Raw genomic sequence first — 18,041 nt, 5'->3', positions numbered from 1 at the left:
TGCCCAACCGTCAGCGAGGAGAAGATGGGCCCAACACAAATGAGTCAAAAGCCCCTGAAGAAGAGGGTCGGGAAATTTGCCACGCCTCCAATAATAAGAAGAGCAGAACGAAGCTCTCTTTGAAGTAAGAAAGCAAATGCGAAAGTCGCTTTCATATCATTTCCATATCGCACACGTGACCAGGGACAGCATCGCGGGGCGCTGAGTCAGCTGTGCAAAATCAAAAAACCCCGGCCCCTCATTGTTTAACCTCCATCCCCGACTCTCGTGTCGCCTGCGCTGTCTCATTGATTGCGTCTTGGATATCCTATCACGATGTCGAACCAGACTCCTGAATCCTGGGAGGATGAACTCTCCCGGCAGACCGAGGGCGTCAACCTGAACCAGGGCCGCCCACAAGGCCAGATGCCCACGTTCACGCCTGGTGCAGCTAGCTTCCAGCCCGGTGCCGCTTCCTTCACCCCCGGAGCTTCCTCTTTCGTGCCTGGACAGCAATACCAACAGTACGGTGGCCACCCGTATGCCCAGTATGGTCAGCAGCAGGGCTACGGCTACCCCCAGCAGCAGGCCTATGGCCAGTACGGCGCGTACAACCAGCAACCCGGTAACTACAACCAGTACGGTGCATACAACCAGCAGCCCGGTGGCTTCCAACAGCAGCCTCGCCAGAATGCCCCCGCTGCCGCTCAACAGCCTGCTCAGGCACCCGCTCAACCCGTCTCGAACGCTTCCGCCGCCCCGCCCAAGGCTAAGGTCCTGTCGATCGGCGCTACCTCCTCCACCACCGCCCCTAAGACCAAGGTTCTTTCCATCGGAACTCCCACTCCCGCTGCTCCTGCCGCGAAAGCTTCAGATGATACCAGCAAGGGCGATTCGAAGGGCACTGCAGCCGCGGAGGCTGGCGCTAAGGTGACTGCTGCCAAGGCCATTGACAAGAATGCGGACAGCAAGGCTGCTGCTACTGGTAAGGCTTCGCCTACACCGTCCTCGGGCCGCTCCAGCCCCGGCCGTTCAAGCCCAGCTCGCGGTGCTGAAGCTGCCAAGGCTGCCCGAGCTGCCGATGCCGTCGCCAAGGCACAGCAGGCCGATGTCGATGAGGCAACTCTGAAGGAAATTTATGGCGAGAAGCGTGAGCACATCAACGTCGTCTTCATCGGTCACGTTGATGCTGGAAAGTCCACACTCGGTGGATCTCTGCTGTATTGCACCGGCATGGTGGATGACCGAACAATGGAGAAATACAAGAAGGAGGCTAAAGACGCTGGTCGTGAGACCTGGTATCTATCCTGGGCCCTGGATCTGACCAACGAGGAGCGTTCCAAGGGTAAGACTGTCGAGGTTGGCCGCGCGTTCTTCAAGGTTCAGATCCCGCACCCTGATGGCACTATCGAGCGTCAATTCTCGATTCTCGATGCCCCTGGACACAAGTCCTACGTTCCTCACATGATTGGCGGTGCTTCTCAAGCAGACCTTGGCTGCCTTGTCATCTCTGCCCGTAAGGGTGAGTACGAGACTGGCTTCGAGAAGGGTGGTCAGACCCGCGAGCACGCTCTTCTTGCCCGTAACACTGGTGTCCAGAAACTGGTTATCGTTGTTAACAAGATGGATGACCCAACTGTCGAGTGGAGCAAGGAGCGGTATGATGAGTGCACAATCAAGGTTATCAAGTTCTTGGAGGCCCTCGGCTACAAGAAGGACGATATCTACTGTATGCCCATCTCCGCCCAGCGTGCCTACAACATCAAGGACCGTGTTCCAAAGGATGTTTGCCCATGGTATGATGGACCTTCGCTGCTTGAGTACTTGACCGACTTCAAACTCCCCGAGCGTAAGATCAACGCTCCGTTCATGATGCCCATCAGTGCGAAGTACCGTGACATGGGTACTATGTGTGAAGGTCGCGTTGAGTCCGGTGTCATCAAGAAGAACGGCACCTATCTCATGATGCCTAACAGAACCGAAGTGTCAGTTGCTGCTCTCTACGGTGAAACTGAAGATGAGCTTCAGACCGCCACTTGCGGTGACCAGGTTCGCCTGCGCCTGCGTGGTGTCGAAGAGGAGGACTTCTTCCCCGGCTTCGTGCTCTGCTCGCCGAAGCGTCCCGTGCACTGCGTGAGCGCCTTCGAGGCCAAGATTCGTATCTTGGATCTGAAGAACATTCTTACCGCCGGTTTCAACTGTGTGCTGCACGTCCACTCTGCTGTTGAGGAAGTTACTTTCGCTCAGCTGCTTCACAAGCTTGAGCCTGGTACCGGCCGTAAGAGCAAGCGTCCCCCGGCGTTTGTCAACAGGGGCCAGACCATCATTGCCCGTCTTGAGGTCACTGGCACCGCTGGCGCTGTCTGCGTTGAGAGGTTCGAAGACTACCAGCAATTGGGTCGTTTCACTCTGCGTGACCAGGTACGTTTAATTTTTTTCAACTCTTTCCATCCCGTGATAATTAATAACTGATAATTTTCAGGGACAAACCATTGCTATTGGTATGATCACCAAGCTCATCCTCCCCGAGAACGAGGTGTAAATGATGCCCATAAACGTATAACGGAATGCATGATGCAAAAAAGAGAGCCCAAAAAGATATCCAATATCGCTGAAGGTCATTTCTCAACCCTTCGCTACAAAAGTTGGCTGGGATTGATGAGAACCTCTGGACAGGGAGGTATATGGGTGGGCAGAGGTCAAGCGATGATACACCACAGTCCACCTCAACTGATGATGATGATTTTTTTTTACGCCTTTCTGCATAGAACATAGCTCCGCCTTCAATCTATGAAAGTATTTGAGCAGTATCTCCGACCCAAACCCCAGTGCACTGTCTGTATATTTGCTCTCATGCAAACTGCGTAGTGGGTGGTGGATTTCCCAGCCATATTCAATTCGTCTATGTAGAAAAGTATCATATCCATGGATGTATTCGCCCCCAGGACATATCCATAAAACAAAACACCCCCGGGAAGCATGCATGCAGAATTTACCTCTTCTTCTTAACCATGGTGAATCCGTCGTCATCGATCTCAGGCTCGGCTTTTTCTCTCGGCGCACGCACCAAAGCAGGTGCATCGCCCATCTCAACATCCTCACCCTCTTCGTCACTCTCATCGTCAGTCTCCTGATCCTCATCCTTAGCATCAACCTTCTTGAACATAGCCGCGGAAGCAGACTTCTGCTGGCTCTTCAGCTGGTATGCCTCCCACATCGCCTGGATTTCGGTGAAGTTTCCGCGGTCTGTATGTTGCTTCATTTCCATGATCTCGACCGCCACGATTGCGGCGCTTTCATCATCGATCACAACGTCAAACTCGTCGTTCATGACCTGGATCAACACGTCTTCCAGATCCTCGGCGTCCGTCTCCGGGCGCTCAGTCAGCATTTCGGAGATGGCACCGCAGAGCCAGGCGCGCTTGTCATCAGATGTAGGGCCGCCCCAGTTTGATTGCACGGCGAGGGTGAGGGCGGGCCAGTTATTCAGGGCGAGGGTGATGCCCAGGTCGAGGTAGGACGCGGCATCATTGGCCGCCAGGACCGGTACTGATTGTGTGCTCATTTGGAAATTTGCGGTCAGAAAGACTTGATGTCTGTTCTTATTAATGTAGTTTTTTTTGAAGTTTGGCGGTGCTGTGCCCAATCGGTACCCCGCAGATTTAGTGGGGGAGGCTGCTGAGATTGGTCGGGATTTGATATCAAGATGTGACAGCCAGGGCCCGTAAGTGGAGGTTCAGGTAAAGGTGGGTGTTATTCCACTGGAGCCTGGAATAAAGGTCTTGGAGCAATTGAGGGAGGATTGAAGATGCGGGTTCGTGTTTATCGCAAACTGCGATCATCCCAAATTTTTTTGGAGGCGCGATTAGATATGATAAGGTCTGTCATGTGACTTCCATTTCCATACCCAGGATGCCAACATTCCAGAGAAACTAACTCGAATAAAAGCGACCAAGGTTACCTACTGTGTCGAAAATGATTCAAAATGTCTAGATACGAATTTTAAGAGACAAAAATTTAAACGAGGAGGCAACACATGATAAAAATAAAAAAGTTTGCTCCGATAGGGGGAATCGAACCCCCGGCTGCCGTGTGAGAGACGGCGATGTTAGCCACTACACCATATCGGATGACTACGGTGAATTCACATTTTAGTTCAGTTTTGAACAAATTGGTTTAGCGCCACTAGTCCCTGTGCGTGCCCGCGCGTGGTTGTATATAGACACCGTTTGTGCCATCCGCCAGTATTTTTGTTTTTCTTTCTTTTTCACGCCTTCCTGCTGTCCTCTGCAGGTGAGGCCTTTTTGCTATTGATCTGGATCACCGAGCTCCTGAGCTCCGCCAGCCCCTATTACCCTGTGTGAGACTCGTCGCTCCTCTACGACTCCACGACTGCAATCTGCGCTGCCCTCCCTCGTCCGGCTCTATTTTATTCCTCAGCTCTGACCAAGGCGCTCGAGATGAAACAGCCCTTTTCCCTAGTCCGCGACACCGGCCTGCAGGCTCACCGCTTCGGATGTCAATCGGCTGGTCTGTAGTTGACCTCTGTGTATGCAAGCGCAGTCGCCTTACGGAGTACACTCTTTCGGATAATCGTCCTGTGCAGCGGGCTGCAAATCTGCCTTGGGGGCGGGGAGCCGGCACGCCGCGTGAGAGCCTTGTCGATCTTGGCTGATGGCGTTCGCCTTAAATTAAAACCGAAGATGTTCCGGATCAAATTACTCAGCTTAATTGGCTGATCAGACTGTCTCGACTGTGATTCGCGTCGGCCGGTACTTCCTCAGTCAGCGCAGTTTATGTGACTAACTCAGGGATAGTTTCTTTGTACGATGACTGCAATAGTTCATAGCGGTCATATCGAGACCCCAAAACGGCCTTCAGATGCACAAAGCCACGAAGCGAAGTCATTAGTCTGCGCGCAGCATCAAATCTTCTCGATCTGTATCAATCTATCGCGCAGTTCATTAGAGAGATCTACACTGTGCCGACCTGTGACTGACATCCTCGTGGCTTCACGATCGTTTGTCATGGAGGACGAGACAGAAAGGCAAGGAACATGTCACGCGGACTGGAGATGGGGGGCGCGTGTGCCTCTGAGCTGCTCAAGTCTTGCGCATTTTGTCTTTTGTCTCTAGCTATGGAACGAGTGGCGAGCAAAGTTCAATTCATCCAGTGGTTAGGCGTAGACGACGCGCAGGCATGCAGTTCTCCCGGAATAACAGCATCATTGTGGCATGATTATTAGATCAATTGGATGAGTAAAATCTACCATCTGGAATGACAGCATAATTGAGCTATTTATGCGCAGTTCTAAGCATCTCAACCGACGCCCAATTTCCTCCCAACTCGTATACAAGACCTTTGATATTATGCAGGAGTCAGGGGAAATAAATCTCCCAGAATAGGTATAAACGAGGGGGGACTACGTGAGCTGTACTCAGCTGAACGCGCCTTCGACAAGCAGATAATCCACAAGTATATATATCCTGGTATGCACATGGAGGTTGTACCACTTCCTGCAAACGAACTTATGCAGCAATATCGCCCAGAGAAGGAAAGCGCTACTATAGCGAGACCATTGGCCCATTGCCAGTCGCAGGTATGTTCCAATATCCGTCCAGCCTTTATCGGCCAGCGTTATCATCTGGCGAAGTGTAAAGCTTGGGGTTCGTCCAGTACATTGCTGTAGGTAGACCACCGCAGCACTCGAGCACACGGCGGACGTCAAAGGAATAGTCAACACACTAGCGATGGACTGGATAACTTGCGCAGCTTTATACCATCTCTCATTTTGTTGATATTTAGCCTGGCGTGCAGCAGCTTCCTCGTAATCATCGCTGCCACCATTCCAGAACCAAACGATATAATGATTTGTCGTGATGGGATGATAGTTGAGCTTGCATATTATAACCCAGGAAAAGAGAACCAAGGTTGCGTAGAACAGCACAAGCCAAATGACGTATGTTGAGCGGATAATTTTTGTCGCAAGGATTTTCCTTGGTTCACCTTCTGCTAGACGCTCGCTAGCAGTGCTTCCCGCATCGCTGTTGATAAAAGGCTGGAGGTGTTGGCTACCAAACCCGACCCAAAGTGAGGTCTAGTCCGAAATTAGGCGCGAGGAAATTATGTATATGCAGGTATATTAGACCCATCGTGGAGGACCCGAAGGGATCCTCGACGGGTCCGGGTCCGGGTCAGTGAGGTTAGACCCTTACCCGACGCGGGACAGGTGAGTGCTAGGTCAAGTCCATGCTGATGTCTATTTATTCACTATGATTATATTTTTCGATGTCGAATTTGCTAGCTTGCTCAACGATACTAACGGGGAGACGCTACCCAGTAGAAGTTAGGTACTCTCTAGAGAGACATAAGATCAATACGAAAGGTAGAGTTGTGCCTTCACCAAGACTGGTTATGCTGTTATCTGAAATCTCACAGGTTTGGGCACGATCCTTTTTCTAATATTCTTACGACTCATGCTAGGTGACCTGCTACCAAACTGTCAGAGTACGTAATATATTAGTGAATCAGGAGTGAAGAGAAACTCTGTTTTACGATATCCCTGAATCTGGCAATTTGTTAGAAGGCCTGAAGATACACCGGATAATCAATATATCCGATGACCGTCGTACTCGTTTCGTCCCCCGGATTCCTGATTTATGTAGGTTCTTACTAGGATAATCATTAGCTTTTATCTTTCTAGCAGCAAAATCATTCGCTGCCATGACTTCCGATATCCTAACGCCACCGCCCGTGTCGGATCACCCCGGCGTGGCGTCAACAGATCTGGTAGATGGCCAGCCGTTTTTCCCATGGTTCCAACGACCCCCTGCGTCATGCATTATGGATGTTTGGCATCCTATAACTTATCAATATAAAGCTAAGATATTACAGCCGGGTGTCACTAAAATAACCCGTCTCTCGCGTGACAGCACAGTCAACTTCACTATAAGCTCTATTATGGCAGCAGCTCATCAGCTTCCCGAGAACCATCGTAATGATCCTCCTTCGAATGAGGAACTGACATCTCGACTAGACAGCAGTCAAGATGCAAGTGGCAACAACGGAATTGACGCCAATTCAAATATTTGTGAAAAAAAGGAGCTGACGGAAGCGGCGGCTTATGACAAGCTGGGCTATAGCTTTCCGGTATGGAGAAAGTGGCAGATTCTGTCGGTGATGTTTTGCATTCAGATTTCAATCAACCTGAACGCTAGTCTCTATGCCAACGGCGTCCAGGCCATATCCCAAAAGCATAATGTCAGCGAACAAGTCGCAAGAATTCCACAATTGACTTTCCTCTGCGCCTATGCCTTCGGTTGTGAGCTTTGGGCGCCATGGAGTGAAGAGCTTGGACGATGGCCAACACAGCAGCTTAGCCTTTTACTCGTCAACATATGGCAACTACCTTGTGCATTTGCTCCCAACTTTGCAACTTACGTCGTGGTGCGCCTCCTTGGTGGGCTAAGTACGGCTGGTGGCTCGGTGACTTTGGGAGTCATCGCAGATATGTGGGAACCCGATGAACAGGAATATGCTGTTGCATTTCTGGTACTCTCTTCAGTGGGTGGTTCAGTTGTTGGCGCGGTGATAGGAGGCTTCGTGGAAGAGCGTCAGCCGCTGGCTTGGATCTTTTGGGTCCAGCTTATCGCCGGTGGAGCTGTGCAACTGATGCACCTTTTCCTAGTACCGGAAACACGAGCTACCATTATTCTCGACAGGGAAGCAAAGAAAAGACGAAAAGCCGGCCCAGGAACCGTCAACGTTTGGGGGCCTCATGAGATTCACGGGTTCTCACTGTCGCCGCACGACATCTGGATTGTATGGAAGCGACCATTTCACATGCTACTCACCGAACCCATCGTCATGTGGCTTTCGCTCCTAAGCGGTTTCAGTGACTCCTTGATTTTTACATTCCTTCAGGGATTTCAACCAATTTATAAGCAATGGGGCTTCGGAACAATTCAAATTAGCCTCGCTTTTATCCCGTGAGTGCCCCGACAACTTCTCTGATGCCAGGACTTGTGAGCTATATTGCTTTTCTGACAGAATTCTCAACCCCTTCTAGACTCCTTGTTGGATATTTCCTTGCTTACCTCTCATTTCTACCATCTATTCATATGTTCAGGCAAAGACGACGAAAATATGGTTCCGAATCCGTCTCTCCAGAAACACGCTTATGGTGGCTGCTCTATGGTAAGCTAGCTCTATTTGGGCTCAGCTGTGCTATCAATATTAGGAACAAAAATTCTCATGCATATAACAGTGATTCTATGTTTACCTATCGGTCTGTTTGGATTTGCATGGACAAGTCTTGGTCCACCAAGGGTTCCCTGGATTGCCCCTATGCTTTTCACGATGGTAATTGGCATTGGCAATGTAAGTCCTTTTCCTTTTACTGAGTTGCATTCTAATTTCTCAAAGTATTCGATTTATCAATCTTCTATTGACTATACAATCGCGGCTTATGGAGAGTATGCTGCATCTGCCACGGCCGGCAATGACTTTGCACGCGATTTCTTATCTGGAATTGCGGCCATGTATTCCACGCCTATGTTCGAGAATATTGGACACAAATACCCATACGAATATGCGTCAACGATCCTCGCTTGTGTTGCCGTATTAGTCACAACACCGATATACTACTTTTATAGCCATGGTCCCGAAATCCGCGAACGATCCCCATTTGCGAAGAAAATGATGGAGCACACAAAGCAGCGCCGTTTATCTCGAATTTCTACTGACGAGAAGAGAGCAAGTCAAGATCATCACTTGGAGGAAGTTCATGAACCAAGTGCGTGATAAGCCTGCGCAATTTTCGTGCCCAGGTGCTGTGCATGCAATAGCACGTGTATAACAAAATGAGTTTTACGCATACAATACAAAGTCTGATTCTGAGGGTTCTTGTATGGCGCTCAAGGCCTCCGATGCAACAGGTAAATTGACATTGCTGTCTCAGACGCTAGTTGGCTATGAAAGCTCGGCAGGATCGAAAGCTGTGGATTTACGTCCAGAGACATAAGGATAGGGGCCCAAGTCGCCAGCCTTGCATATTTGTCCCCAATGCCACACCCCTGCCACCACAAAAACCACTGTCCAAACCTTGCAGCATCTCAATAATCCTTCAACTCCTCCTCTGTCCATTCCCACAATTTCTTCGCTAACGCATCATCTTTAGCTGTCTTACCCAACCACTCCTGTGACAAATTCCCAACAGGCTCGTAGTAAGACCCATTCTCAATTTTCTCACGGTCGGCCGTAGCCGCCCAAACCTGGTTCAAAGCACCCTCTTCGAGCTTGAGGAGGGTTCCGAACTGCGATACGCGGATGAAAGCCCTTTGAAGAAACTTCTGGCCGCCTACTAAATCGGTCGCGACCACGCCGGGATGAATTGCCACGGACGTGATTCCGGGATAGCGACGGGATAGCTCGCGCGCATAGAGGAGATTGGCGAGCTTGCTCTGTCCATACCGGCGCCATGAACCGGCGACCCAGAAATTCTCCTGAACGGTGTTGAGCTCGTCGAAGATGATTCCGCCTTTGGGGTGAAGTATGTGGCCTTGAGATGTGAGGCTGACAATGCGGGCATCACCGCCTTCACTTGATCGTTTCTCTAGGAGCGGAAGCAGCTTTTTAATGAGAAGTGCATGACCCATGTGATTTGTACCGAATTGCAGCTCATATCCATCTGTTGTGAGCGCGGGCGGCTTTGCCATGATTCCGGCATTGCACATTAGAATATCGAGTTGTGGTGCGCTGGACACAAATTCCTCGGCGGTCTTTTTTACCGATGCGAGAGATGCGAGATCACATTCGAGGAATGTAGTCTCTGTATTGGAGCCGCTGTCACGGATCTGCTGAATGACTTTCTCGGCGGCTTTCGCATTGCGTCCGCTAATATAGATGTGTGCTGGGTTGTGTTTAGCAAGATAGACTGCAGATTGTGCGCCCAAGCCATTGGTTCCTGCATATAATTAGATCTGGTATGAGTTGAGATAACAATAGCCACATTCTGCGTTCTAAATGTTGATTCGAGGTGAGGGGTGTACTGACCCCCTGTGATGAAGATGGACTTTCCGGCGAGGTCGGGGATGTCCTTGTCGGGGTTGAAGTTAAGCTTAGGCATGATGCAAACGTTAGGCTAGGATCGATTCAACGATTTTGGAAAGTATGGATATCAATAAAATCAAGTGCAGGGCATGCGAGTTATACGAAAAAGTGAGAAATGACGGCTAGTATGTTGTGCCGGGTCGGCTTGACGTTGTGCCGCCCACCGCCGCACGTCGTTCAAAACATCCGATCTTTATCAAAATTGGAAAAAGATGCCGTCACGATTCTCGGTTTCGTTGGTTGCTTATCTGCTAGCAAATAGTCACTCCTGGACTGTCAGTCTGGACCAATCATCCCCTCCTCCGTCGGAGTATCTATATGCAGGCACCAGTTTAATACTAGGAAATGAAAAACCACGTTATTGATTCAAGCATGACGAATCATCACTTGGCTGAACAGAAAAGGAGGCGGAATTTGCGGTAGCACCAGTTGAATGCCTATACGGTGTCAGATAGTGGACTTTTCTCAAGAAATGACAAATGCTTGAATACCTAACGGCTAAGGCAAGAGATGCCGAAAGTGGAAAATCAACATTCCATCCCAGAGAGCTCCCATATTGTAGACCGAGATCCCCCAGTGCTGGTGCACCGAACTGGTCACCTGGGTGGACAGTCAAATAATAAGGGGGTGATCCCCCTTCCCACTCTAGAATGGTAGGGCGGCATTGCTAGAAGAGGAGAAAGAGATGTTAGCATTATTTCAAGTTGAAGCAAACCGGAAGACGAACCACGGCATCGGATGGTGTGTTTATCGAGAGTGCTGTTGCGACGCCAGAGACACTGACAAGGAAGACAAGCTTGCTGAAATGCAGTCACACAGGGTAAATGTGCCCAGCGAATAGTTGTCTCGCGAGAGAGAACTGTTGAATCATTCCACTGATGGTATTGCAAATAAGTGCCGGGTTGTGTAGAAAAACGAATCCCGAAAATGATATCATGCGTTATTTCCGTACCCCTTGCATGTTGGAACTATTCTCGAATACAACCAAGGGAAAATCATTCTAGTTAGGTATGTGTGGGTACGCCGTGACACTTCGCGGGTTTCCTATTCGTTCAAGTGTTCCCCTTCGTCGCTTTGTCTTTACTCGGTAGAAAGTAAAACTAAACATGTCCTTAGGCGGTTTCATACACACACACGCCGGTTTCTCCCTCAGCAAAGGGAGACGTGGGGAGGAGGAGAGCGCTACATTACCTCAAGATATTGCTGAGGAGCAGGTAGTGGATATTGCTCTGTTTCTTTTCCTCGGCGCACCACAACCAATGTGCCAAGCGCCAAGTGTGAATGGGACCCGCGTAGAACACCGTTTCAGAGAGTCGAGTGTGGACTTGCTACAATGGGAGCTAGAACGGATCGGGCTCTTCAAGCGATCGATTTCCTTAATATATTTGCTACCATTGAGCTCAGTTTTGTCGTCTGACTCACCGGCGGCTTTTGTCTATTGAATGTTGAAGATTGCGGGTTGGACATTCTAATCGATCAAGACGAAGGGCTAGACCAACGAAATTGAGGCTTTCCTTGGTACTGTTATCTCCTGATTGATGGAGGAAGATTCTCCGGGAAGCTATCCCTATCATGTTTAGAAAATTCACTCTTTGGAGGAATATCTTGGTTATACTGCCAGGATTCCGCTACCGATGAATTGCCCTTATCTCATAGAGGGTGATGAGTAGATACTTACTCGGCATTGAGATGAATCCCTTATCTAGCCATGCACCTGCTGAATGGGTGTGAAGGTAATTTCCTGTGTAAAAACTAATTCATAAAGCAAAGACATTCAAAAAATCGAACCATAGTACAATCTACCATCCCTCCAACGGTGTAAATTTAGCCAAAACACCATCCTTCGGCGAAACAGTCGCGCCCTCACGAATCTCCAACTTTTTATCAGGATACTTTAACTCCATGTGGAAGCGACCAACTGTCGCAGCGAGAAGACAAGCAAGTTCTGACTTTGCGAATCCCTGACCAATACAGCTGCGTGGGCCGTGGAGGAATGTCAGGAAGGCGTAGTTGCTGGTTGCACCGCCAGTGTTGGCCTTGCCCGGGCCCATGAATCGATCCGGGTTGAATTTGTCCGCGTCAGGCCCCCACAGTTCCTCCATGTGGTTGAGGATCTCGGGTGAGATGAGGAGGAATGTACCCTTGGGGACGGCCTTGCCGACAAGTGTTGTATCCTTGACAGCTATGCGGACAGTGTTGGGGACGGATGGGTGGAAGCGAAGAATTTCGTTACAGACGGCGTGCAGGTAGGGGAGGTTGTCGATCGCCGTAGCATCGATAGTGGGATTTTCGGCGGAGATAGATGGGAGGTTGGCGCGAATTTCTTCGCGCAGACGAGTCTGGACTTCGGGGTTCTTGCAGAGTGCGTAAACAGCCCACTGCATCGCCGTGGCGGTTGTTTCATGACCGGCGCCCAGGAAGGTCATCAATTGGTCGACCAGGTTCTCTTCGTCAAAGGTGCCGCTTTTCATGGCGACTGAGATGATGTCGAAGCCGGTCGTGGCGTTGGGATCTTCCATCTTGGCCTTCTTCTGTCGGATCATCTGGCGGGCAACGTCACGAACAACTGCGCCACCCTCGGTGATATCTTTGTTGCGCCGCGTGGGAAGCTTCGCGACCATATCCATGTTACCTAGCATCATTGCAGTGACGATTAGGATTTTGGTTACCAGATTCGGGGCCACGAAGATGCGTTGGTATGATTTATTCAGAGTGTTGCCCGGGTCACGCAAGGAATCGAAATCATGGTCCATACCAGCCACTCCGATGATATCAAGTGTGGCCCGACTGGCCCAGTTGCGGACCTGGATTGTGTTATCTTCAGTGGCATCTCTGTTCTCGATATCCTGCTGGATCAGCTTCACCATCTCCGCGCTCTTGGCCCAGAAGACAGGATACAGGTCCTTGATATGGCGATAGGAAAATGCAGGCATGAGATTCTTGCGTTGAAGCTACAATAGGTTTCTGGTGTTAGCAAAGACGCGGCTGATGCGGGTAATATTTCCCTACCTTGTGCTCGTCGCCCTCGGCAAGCAGTATACCATCGCCAACCACACGGCGCAGGCTCTGTCGAACCATCAATGGCTTCTCAAAGTCATACACCTTGGTTACCAATAATTCACTTAAGGCCTTGGGGCTGGTCAAAATGACACGCTCAAGGTTCCCGACAATGTAGTACCGGAGGAGACCCTCATTGGGAATGGTGCGGACCCATTCTCGTAACCCTTCATATGGGGTCTCGAGGAAAAACGAAGTGGAATTTCCAATAAGCCAATGCCGTTTCTAGAGATGTTAGTCTTGAATCATGTAATTAAATACTCAGGGCGGACTGACTCCTGGAGTTGGAATATGTTTGATCGGCGTGAAAAGCGCAGGGTAAAGAATTAATTGATATATCAGCTTAGATATGCTGACGATCAAGAACAAGATGGCGACAGTCGCAATCCTTGAGTTGTATATGGCATATTGCGGCTGAAAGTAGACCCCCGCAGCCACACCGAGGAAGAGCACCCTGAAGTGACCCATTATACGGGACGGAGAATCTCGTAGGGGTTTGGCGATAAAGGAAACAAGTCCGCACGTGAGGCTCAGTGCCCAAAAAGAAGGCCCTCGTGGCAATCGACAGATCTTAGCGACGGTCAGATGCAGAAGAACGCGTATCGTGATAAAAGCGGGATGCGCTCTGACATGCCAACTCTCGAATGCTGACTCCCAATAATAGAGGCGATGGAAGATGGACTCGCGGGGCTTCGTCCAGGAATGAAAATATAGGAAGGTTTTCACATGTGCAAGGGTAAGCACCGATATTTCAGTAAAACGAAATGGAATTTCAGGACCGGGACGGAGTTGTCAACGCCGACTCTCGCAAACGATACCCGATCGAGGCGAACGTGGGTCTGTTCTCCACGAAATGGATTCCCCTTTGAGAAACCAATCGTCGCATGTGCATTTGCATTTGCATATCTCTAAATCAATGACATTATCTGCATTACGACTACCCATTGATTGGGGTTAACATTCTCATTCGTCGCGAGATGGCTTAGAATCAAAAATTCGCTTGAATTCCCCCTCGGTGTGATCCCACACCTGCTGCGTCATTCCCTCCTCGCGCATCCCACGTAAGAGCCGAACCACCTTGGGCCCAGCACTCTCGCCGTTCCAATGAATGCTGTACACTCCGCTGCCCGATGCGCCATCGGTTCCATCAGCCACATGGACTCCGGCCGGGACAGGCACTCCAGCCGTTTCGTCAGATGGGGCAGGGTACTTGGCGCTGGTCGCGAAGAACAAGTGTCGTTCTCCGGACTCTCTGATAGGGATGTACAGGAACATTCCGACGACGGGCATTATCCAGGAGACGATACGCACCAGCATGGTGTTGGCATCTCTCCCAATGCCCGTTTTCACTGCGCCCGGATAGTCGTGCACGAAGCTCACTTCCGGCGCTTGTTCCGCCAGTTTTTCGAGGAGCATGTCTGTCATCGAGACTACGTGACCGCGTAGTGAGAATACGGATATATTACGTGCTTGGATGTCGTCTGTGTAGATGGGCCCGTTGTGACCTGCGGCTAGGACTGTCACGACGCGTCGGAGTCCGGTGGCTTTTCGCAACAGCGGGAGCAGGTTAATAGTGAATCTCGCGCGGGCGTAGTATCCCACGGCTAGAATGACGTGCAGGCCTTCGCTCGTATCTAGACGGATATCAGCACCAAACTCCGCGGTTGGACGTACAGACGAACCGACGCCCGTCATCGCAACGCCACAGCTAAGGAAGAGAAGATTGATGACATTCTCCTTGCTTTCGATCTCGCGACATACATCGTCGACGTTTCGCATCAGACTGAGATCCGCTTTGATGAAGGTAAACTCGCCGTCCGGGTTCAACTGCCGACATTCGGTAGCGATCCGGTCGCCCGCTTCTTGAGAGCGACCGACAAGATAGACGCGAGGCTGACGGGCATGGCGCGCGAATTCCATCAGCGTAGACTCGCCAATGCCATTTGTTGCGCCGACGAAGACGGCCACGAGGCCGGATGGAAGCGCCGTGGGGATTTGGGCATTAGATGCCTGGACATCGGAGAGGGTGACCATTTCGAATAGAATTGTTACACGAGAAACATAGAAACTTCTCCGAGGGCGATCGTATATTTATTTACATGCACATGGCATTTGTAATGCTCGACATCGAACTGTAAAGAAGCTGGAAATGTCCGGATGAAGAGTCCCCGGACGAAATGGACGGACGAGCCAAGCAGCGCCTCCGTGGACGTCACTACTTTGCGGCCTAGATCATAACTGGGTACCGAATCACAATTCAATTTTCAATAAATAACACAAAATATCGTTCACTTTTCATTTCATTCGTACACTAGCTAGCGTTCGTAATGGGTGCATTCTGCTGCAGCTCACACCTTCTGTTGCTTCGTCAAATAGACACTGCCACCACGACTGGCGAAGCCCCAGCGAATCTGATTAGCCATCGAGATTTCGACATCCAATTCTTCCGCCCAGGTCCACACCAGTCCGGGGTTCTTCTGGAAGGCACGGCCAATCAGCACAAAGTCCAGACCGTTATTCTCCAGCAGACTGTTGGCCAGATGGGCGGAGTTGATCATGCCGACCGAGCCAACCTTGAGTCGATCTCCAACGGCCTCCTTCACTTTAATAGCAAACGGCGCCTGGAAAGCTGCCTTGGCGTGGATGTGCTGCTTATGGTGGTTACCTCCACTGCTGATATCTAGAACATCGACGTTGCCGCTATCCGCCAGCGCCTTTGCGAAACGGACCGTGTCTTCCACGCGCCAGCTGGGCTGGTCAGGCATGACCTCCTCCAGCCAGTCCGTGGCTGAGACACGCAGGAAGATGGGAAGGTCGTCGGGAACATTCTCGCGAGTCAACTTGGCAACCTCCATGGACAAACGAATACGGTTCTCGAAGCTGCCACCGTATTTATCCGTCCGGTTGTTGGTCGCGGGCGACAGGAAACTCATGAGAAGATAGCCGTGGGCATTGTGGATTTCAATAAAGTCCACACCGGCCTTGAGAGCCCGCTTCAGGGAGGCCACCCAGTCCTTTTTGAACTGTTCAATATCGGCCAGGGTCATGGCTTTCGGCTTGGGGAACTTCTCTTGGAATGGGATATCCGACGGACCCTTCACGTTGTCGGGCCATCCGCCTACTTCTTTGGTGGCCGTGTCTGCCGCGCTCAACCAGGGGGCCACGGTGCTTGCCTTGCGGCCCGCGTGGCCCAGCTGAATGCCGATGAGCTGGCTCTGACTGTGCACGAACTCGACCACGCGGCGGAGAGGTTCGATCTGAGAGTCTTTCCAGAGACCATGGTCTTGGGGGGTAATCCGACCTTCTGGCTGGACTGCTGTGGCTTCCACCAGCATGAGACCCGGTCCGCGCTGGGCAATGCCGCCCAGGTGCGCCATGTGCCAGTCGGTCATATGTCCATCGTCGGCGCTATATTGGCATAGCGGGGAAAGCTAGGTGATAGGAATTAGTAGTCGACCAAGACGAGGTACCTCGAAGTACCGGGGTTGGAGGTAGCTTACTCCGATGCGGTTGTGGAACGTCTTGCCCCGCACCGTAAAGGGCTGGAAGAGCTTGGGAGGCAGCGATCCATCAGACTGCGGGATCGCGGAAGAGCCGGCGGGAGGTTCTTGCGCCGGGGTGTAGTAGGAGATGCCCGGGGCGGCTTTGTTCTCAATATTCGGGGGTGCCATGATTGCAATTGGGAAATTGATGAATCTAGTATGATGAGAAGAGGAGGGCAAGCTCCAATTTATGTGAGTTGTAGCTGTCGAAACCCTGTTCTCTATACTTTGCAATGCCCCACCAGCTTATAAATGCAAGCTCGCAACAAAGTTCCTACATTCCCGGCCAATGGTCGACGTCATTAGACCATGCATGGACCAATACGCTGATCTTGTCAGATTCATGGACTGTTCATGTTCGGAGCTTCTCTCCGGGGTTTGCTTCGGCACGAATTGCGAGGCTTTTAGCCGTAATCCGAGCTATCCACTCCCGTTCTTTCACCCTGGTTCGTCCACAGCACGCTGCAGTGGAGTCAATGGAGTAGCGCTCGAGAAAGCCAATTGAAAAGACGAGGCCTATTTTGTGTCGCTACGTAGAAAATCATCTCCGATCGAGGACTACTTTCTGTAGAACGTGGTGCTGTCCAACATGACATCGGCCAAATATAGCCGATATTAAAGAACCCCACTCTTGCACCGTTGAACTGCGACCGGTTATCGTGAACATCTCCGCGCAGTTCCGTCAATGAAAGCTCACAACGGTCTCCGTTCTGGGAGGCGAGCATGAGAGCAGATGAGCTGGCTTGGGCGGTCGCTATGGAAGGTAGCACGAAGGAAAGGGCGCTTCCAGTATGTACATGTTGAGAGCGAGCGATAATCGCGTGCCAACGACTGGTCGGTGCGTGATGGAGCCCGGAGCCCCCCGTATCATTCGTCCCATGCAAAGGTGGATCCTTGTGGAGACTGGAGACTGTCGCCCATGGAACCCTGTCTATACCCTCAATTGGAGGTTTAGGTAACAAGGGGGAGACGCGACAGTGAGAGGCGCCAGAGTCTGCAGGATGGGTTTCAAGACAGACATAAAAGCCAATGAACCGCGAGAATGGGATAGAAACATCCTCCAGGGATGTGATTCAGCCCTGGACGAGATCGTGCCTGGCGTCCCGCTCCCGCTCGGGGATTCCACCGGCCAAACTTTGTGGTTCTTCTCCTCCGTGTTTCATCCCCCCTTTCTATCCCTCTCGGTTTCATTCACCTCGACTTCAACCTCAAGTCATCCTTTGTCGTCTTTGACAAGTCCGTTCTTTCATCCCGGCCTCAAAACGCGTACATTCCTTATCGCAATCCAATCTTCGGTGTTTCCATCCACCCCCTTTCTCGGCGCTCAGACACCGAGATCTGCCCTGTCGCGCT

The 18,041-nt window shown here is 51.0% G+C and overlaps 7 protein-coding genes across 7 annotated transcripts; 2 read left to right on the top strand and 5 right to left on the bottom strand.

Annotated features, from left to right (window-relative positions):
- Positions 1 to 315: 315 nt before the first annotated feature.
- Positions 316 to 2,784, top strand: N7498_002410 (translation termination factor GTPase eRF3; the record flags this gene model as incomplete). The annotated part of the gene is made up of 2 exons (XM_058449472.1): positions 316 to 2,400; positions 2,462 to 2,784. 2 exons carry the CDS (start codon positions 316 to 318, stop codon positions 2,519 to 2,521), a joined length of 2,145 nt encoding a protein of 714 aa, XP_058311816.1. The 3' UTR covers positions 2,522 to 2,784.
- A 187-nt stretch (positions 2,785 to 2,971) lies between these two features.
- Positions 2,972 to 3,544, bottom strand: N7498_002409 (pre-rRNA-processing TSR2 family protein; the record flags this gene model as incomplete). The annotated part of the gene is made up of 1 exon (XM_058449471.1): positions 2,972 to 3,544. One exon carries the CDS (start codon positions 3,542 to 3,544, stop codon positions 2,972 to 2,974), a length of 573 nt encoding a protein of 190 aa, XP_058311815.1.
- A 3,158-nt stretch (positions 3,545 to 6,702) lies between these two features.
- On the top strand, positions 6,703 to 8,781 carry N7498_002408 (uncharacterized protein; the record flags this gene model as incomplete). Its single annotated transcript, XM_058449470.1, has 5 exons — positions 6,703 to 6,768; positions 6,874 to 7,967; positions 8,108 to 8,175; positions 8,219 to 8,358; positions 8,404 to 8,781. The coding sequence occupies 5 exons, from the start codon at positions 6,703 to 6,705 to the stop codon at positions 8,779 to 8,781; spliced, it is 1,746 nt and encodes a 581-aa protein (XP_058311814.1).
- Positions 8,782 to 9,092: 311 nt separating this feature from the next.
- On the bottom strand, positions 9,093 to 10,105 carry N7498_002407 (oxidoreductase, short-chain dehydrogenase/reductase family; the record flags this gene model as incomplete). Its single annotated transcript, XM_058449469.1, has 2 exons — positions 9,093 to 9,943; positions 10,033 to 10,105. The coding sequence occupies 2 exons, from the start codon at positions 10,103 to 10,105 to the stop codon at positions 9,093 to 9,095; spliced, it is 924 nt and encodes a 307-aa protein (XP_058311813.1).
- Positions 10,106 to 11,888: 1,783 nt separating this feature from the next.
- N7498_002406 (cytochrome P450) lies at positions 11,889 to 13,614 on the bottom strand (the record flags this gene model as incomplete). Its single annotated transcript, XM_058449468.1, has 3 exons — positions 11,889 to 13,040; positions 13,099 to 13,371; positions 13,423 to 13,614. 3 exons carry the CDS (start codon positions 13,612 to 13,614, stop codon positions 11,889 to 11,891), a joined length of 1,617 nt encoding a protein of 538 aa, XP_058311812.1.
- Positions 13,615 to 14,109: 495 nt separating this feature from the next.
- N7498_002405 (uncharacterized protein) lies at positions 14,110 to 15,180 on the bottom strand (the record flags this gene model as incomplete). Its single annotated transcript, XM_058449467.1, has 1 exon — positions 14,110 to 15,180. The coding sequence occupies one exon, from the start codon at positions 15,178 to 15,180 to the stop codon at positions 14,110 to 14,112; it is 1,071 nt and encodes a 356-aa protein (XP_058311811.1).
- A 314-nt stretch (positions 15,181 to 15,494) lies between these two features.
- Positions 15,495 to 16,817, bottom strand: N7498_002404 (NADH:flavin oxidoreductase/NADH oxidase; the record flags this gene model as incomplete). The annotated part of the gene is made up of 2 exons (XM_058449466.1): positions 15,495 to 16,577; positions 16,647 to 16,817. The coding sequence occupies 2 exons, from the start codon at positions 16,815 to 16,817 to the stop codon at positions 15,495 to 15,497; spliced, it is 1,254 nt and encodes a 417-aa protein (XP_058311810.1).
- Between the last annotated feature and the right edge of the window lie 1,224 nt (positions 16,818 to 18,041).

The sequence above is a fragment of the Penicillium cinerascens genome, assembly GCF_028974065.1.
Source record: "Penicillium cinerascens strain IBT 15544 chromosome Unknown contig_1_segment0_segment0, whole genome shotgun sequence".
NCBI classification, from domain to species: domain Eukaryota; kingdom Fungi; phylum Ascomycota; class Eurotiomycetes; order Eurotiales; family Aspergillaceae; genus Penicillium; species Penicillium cinerascens.
This window is presented reverse-complemented; position numbering and strand designations above follow the sequence as displayed.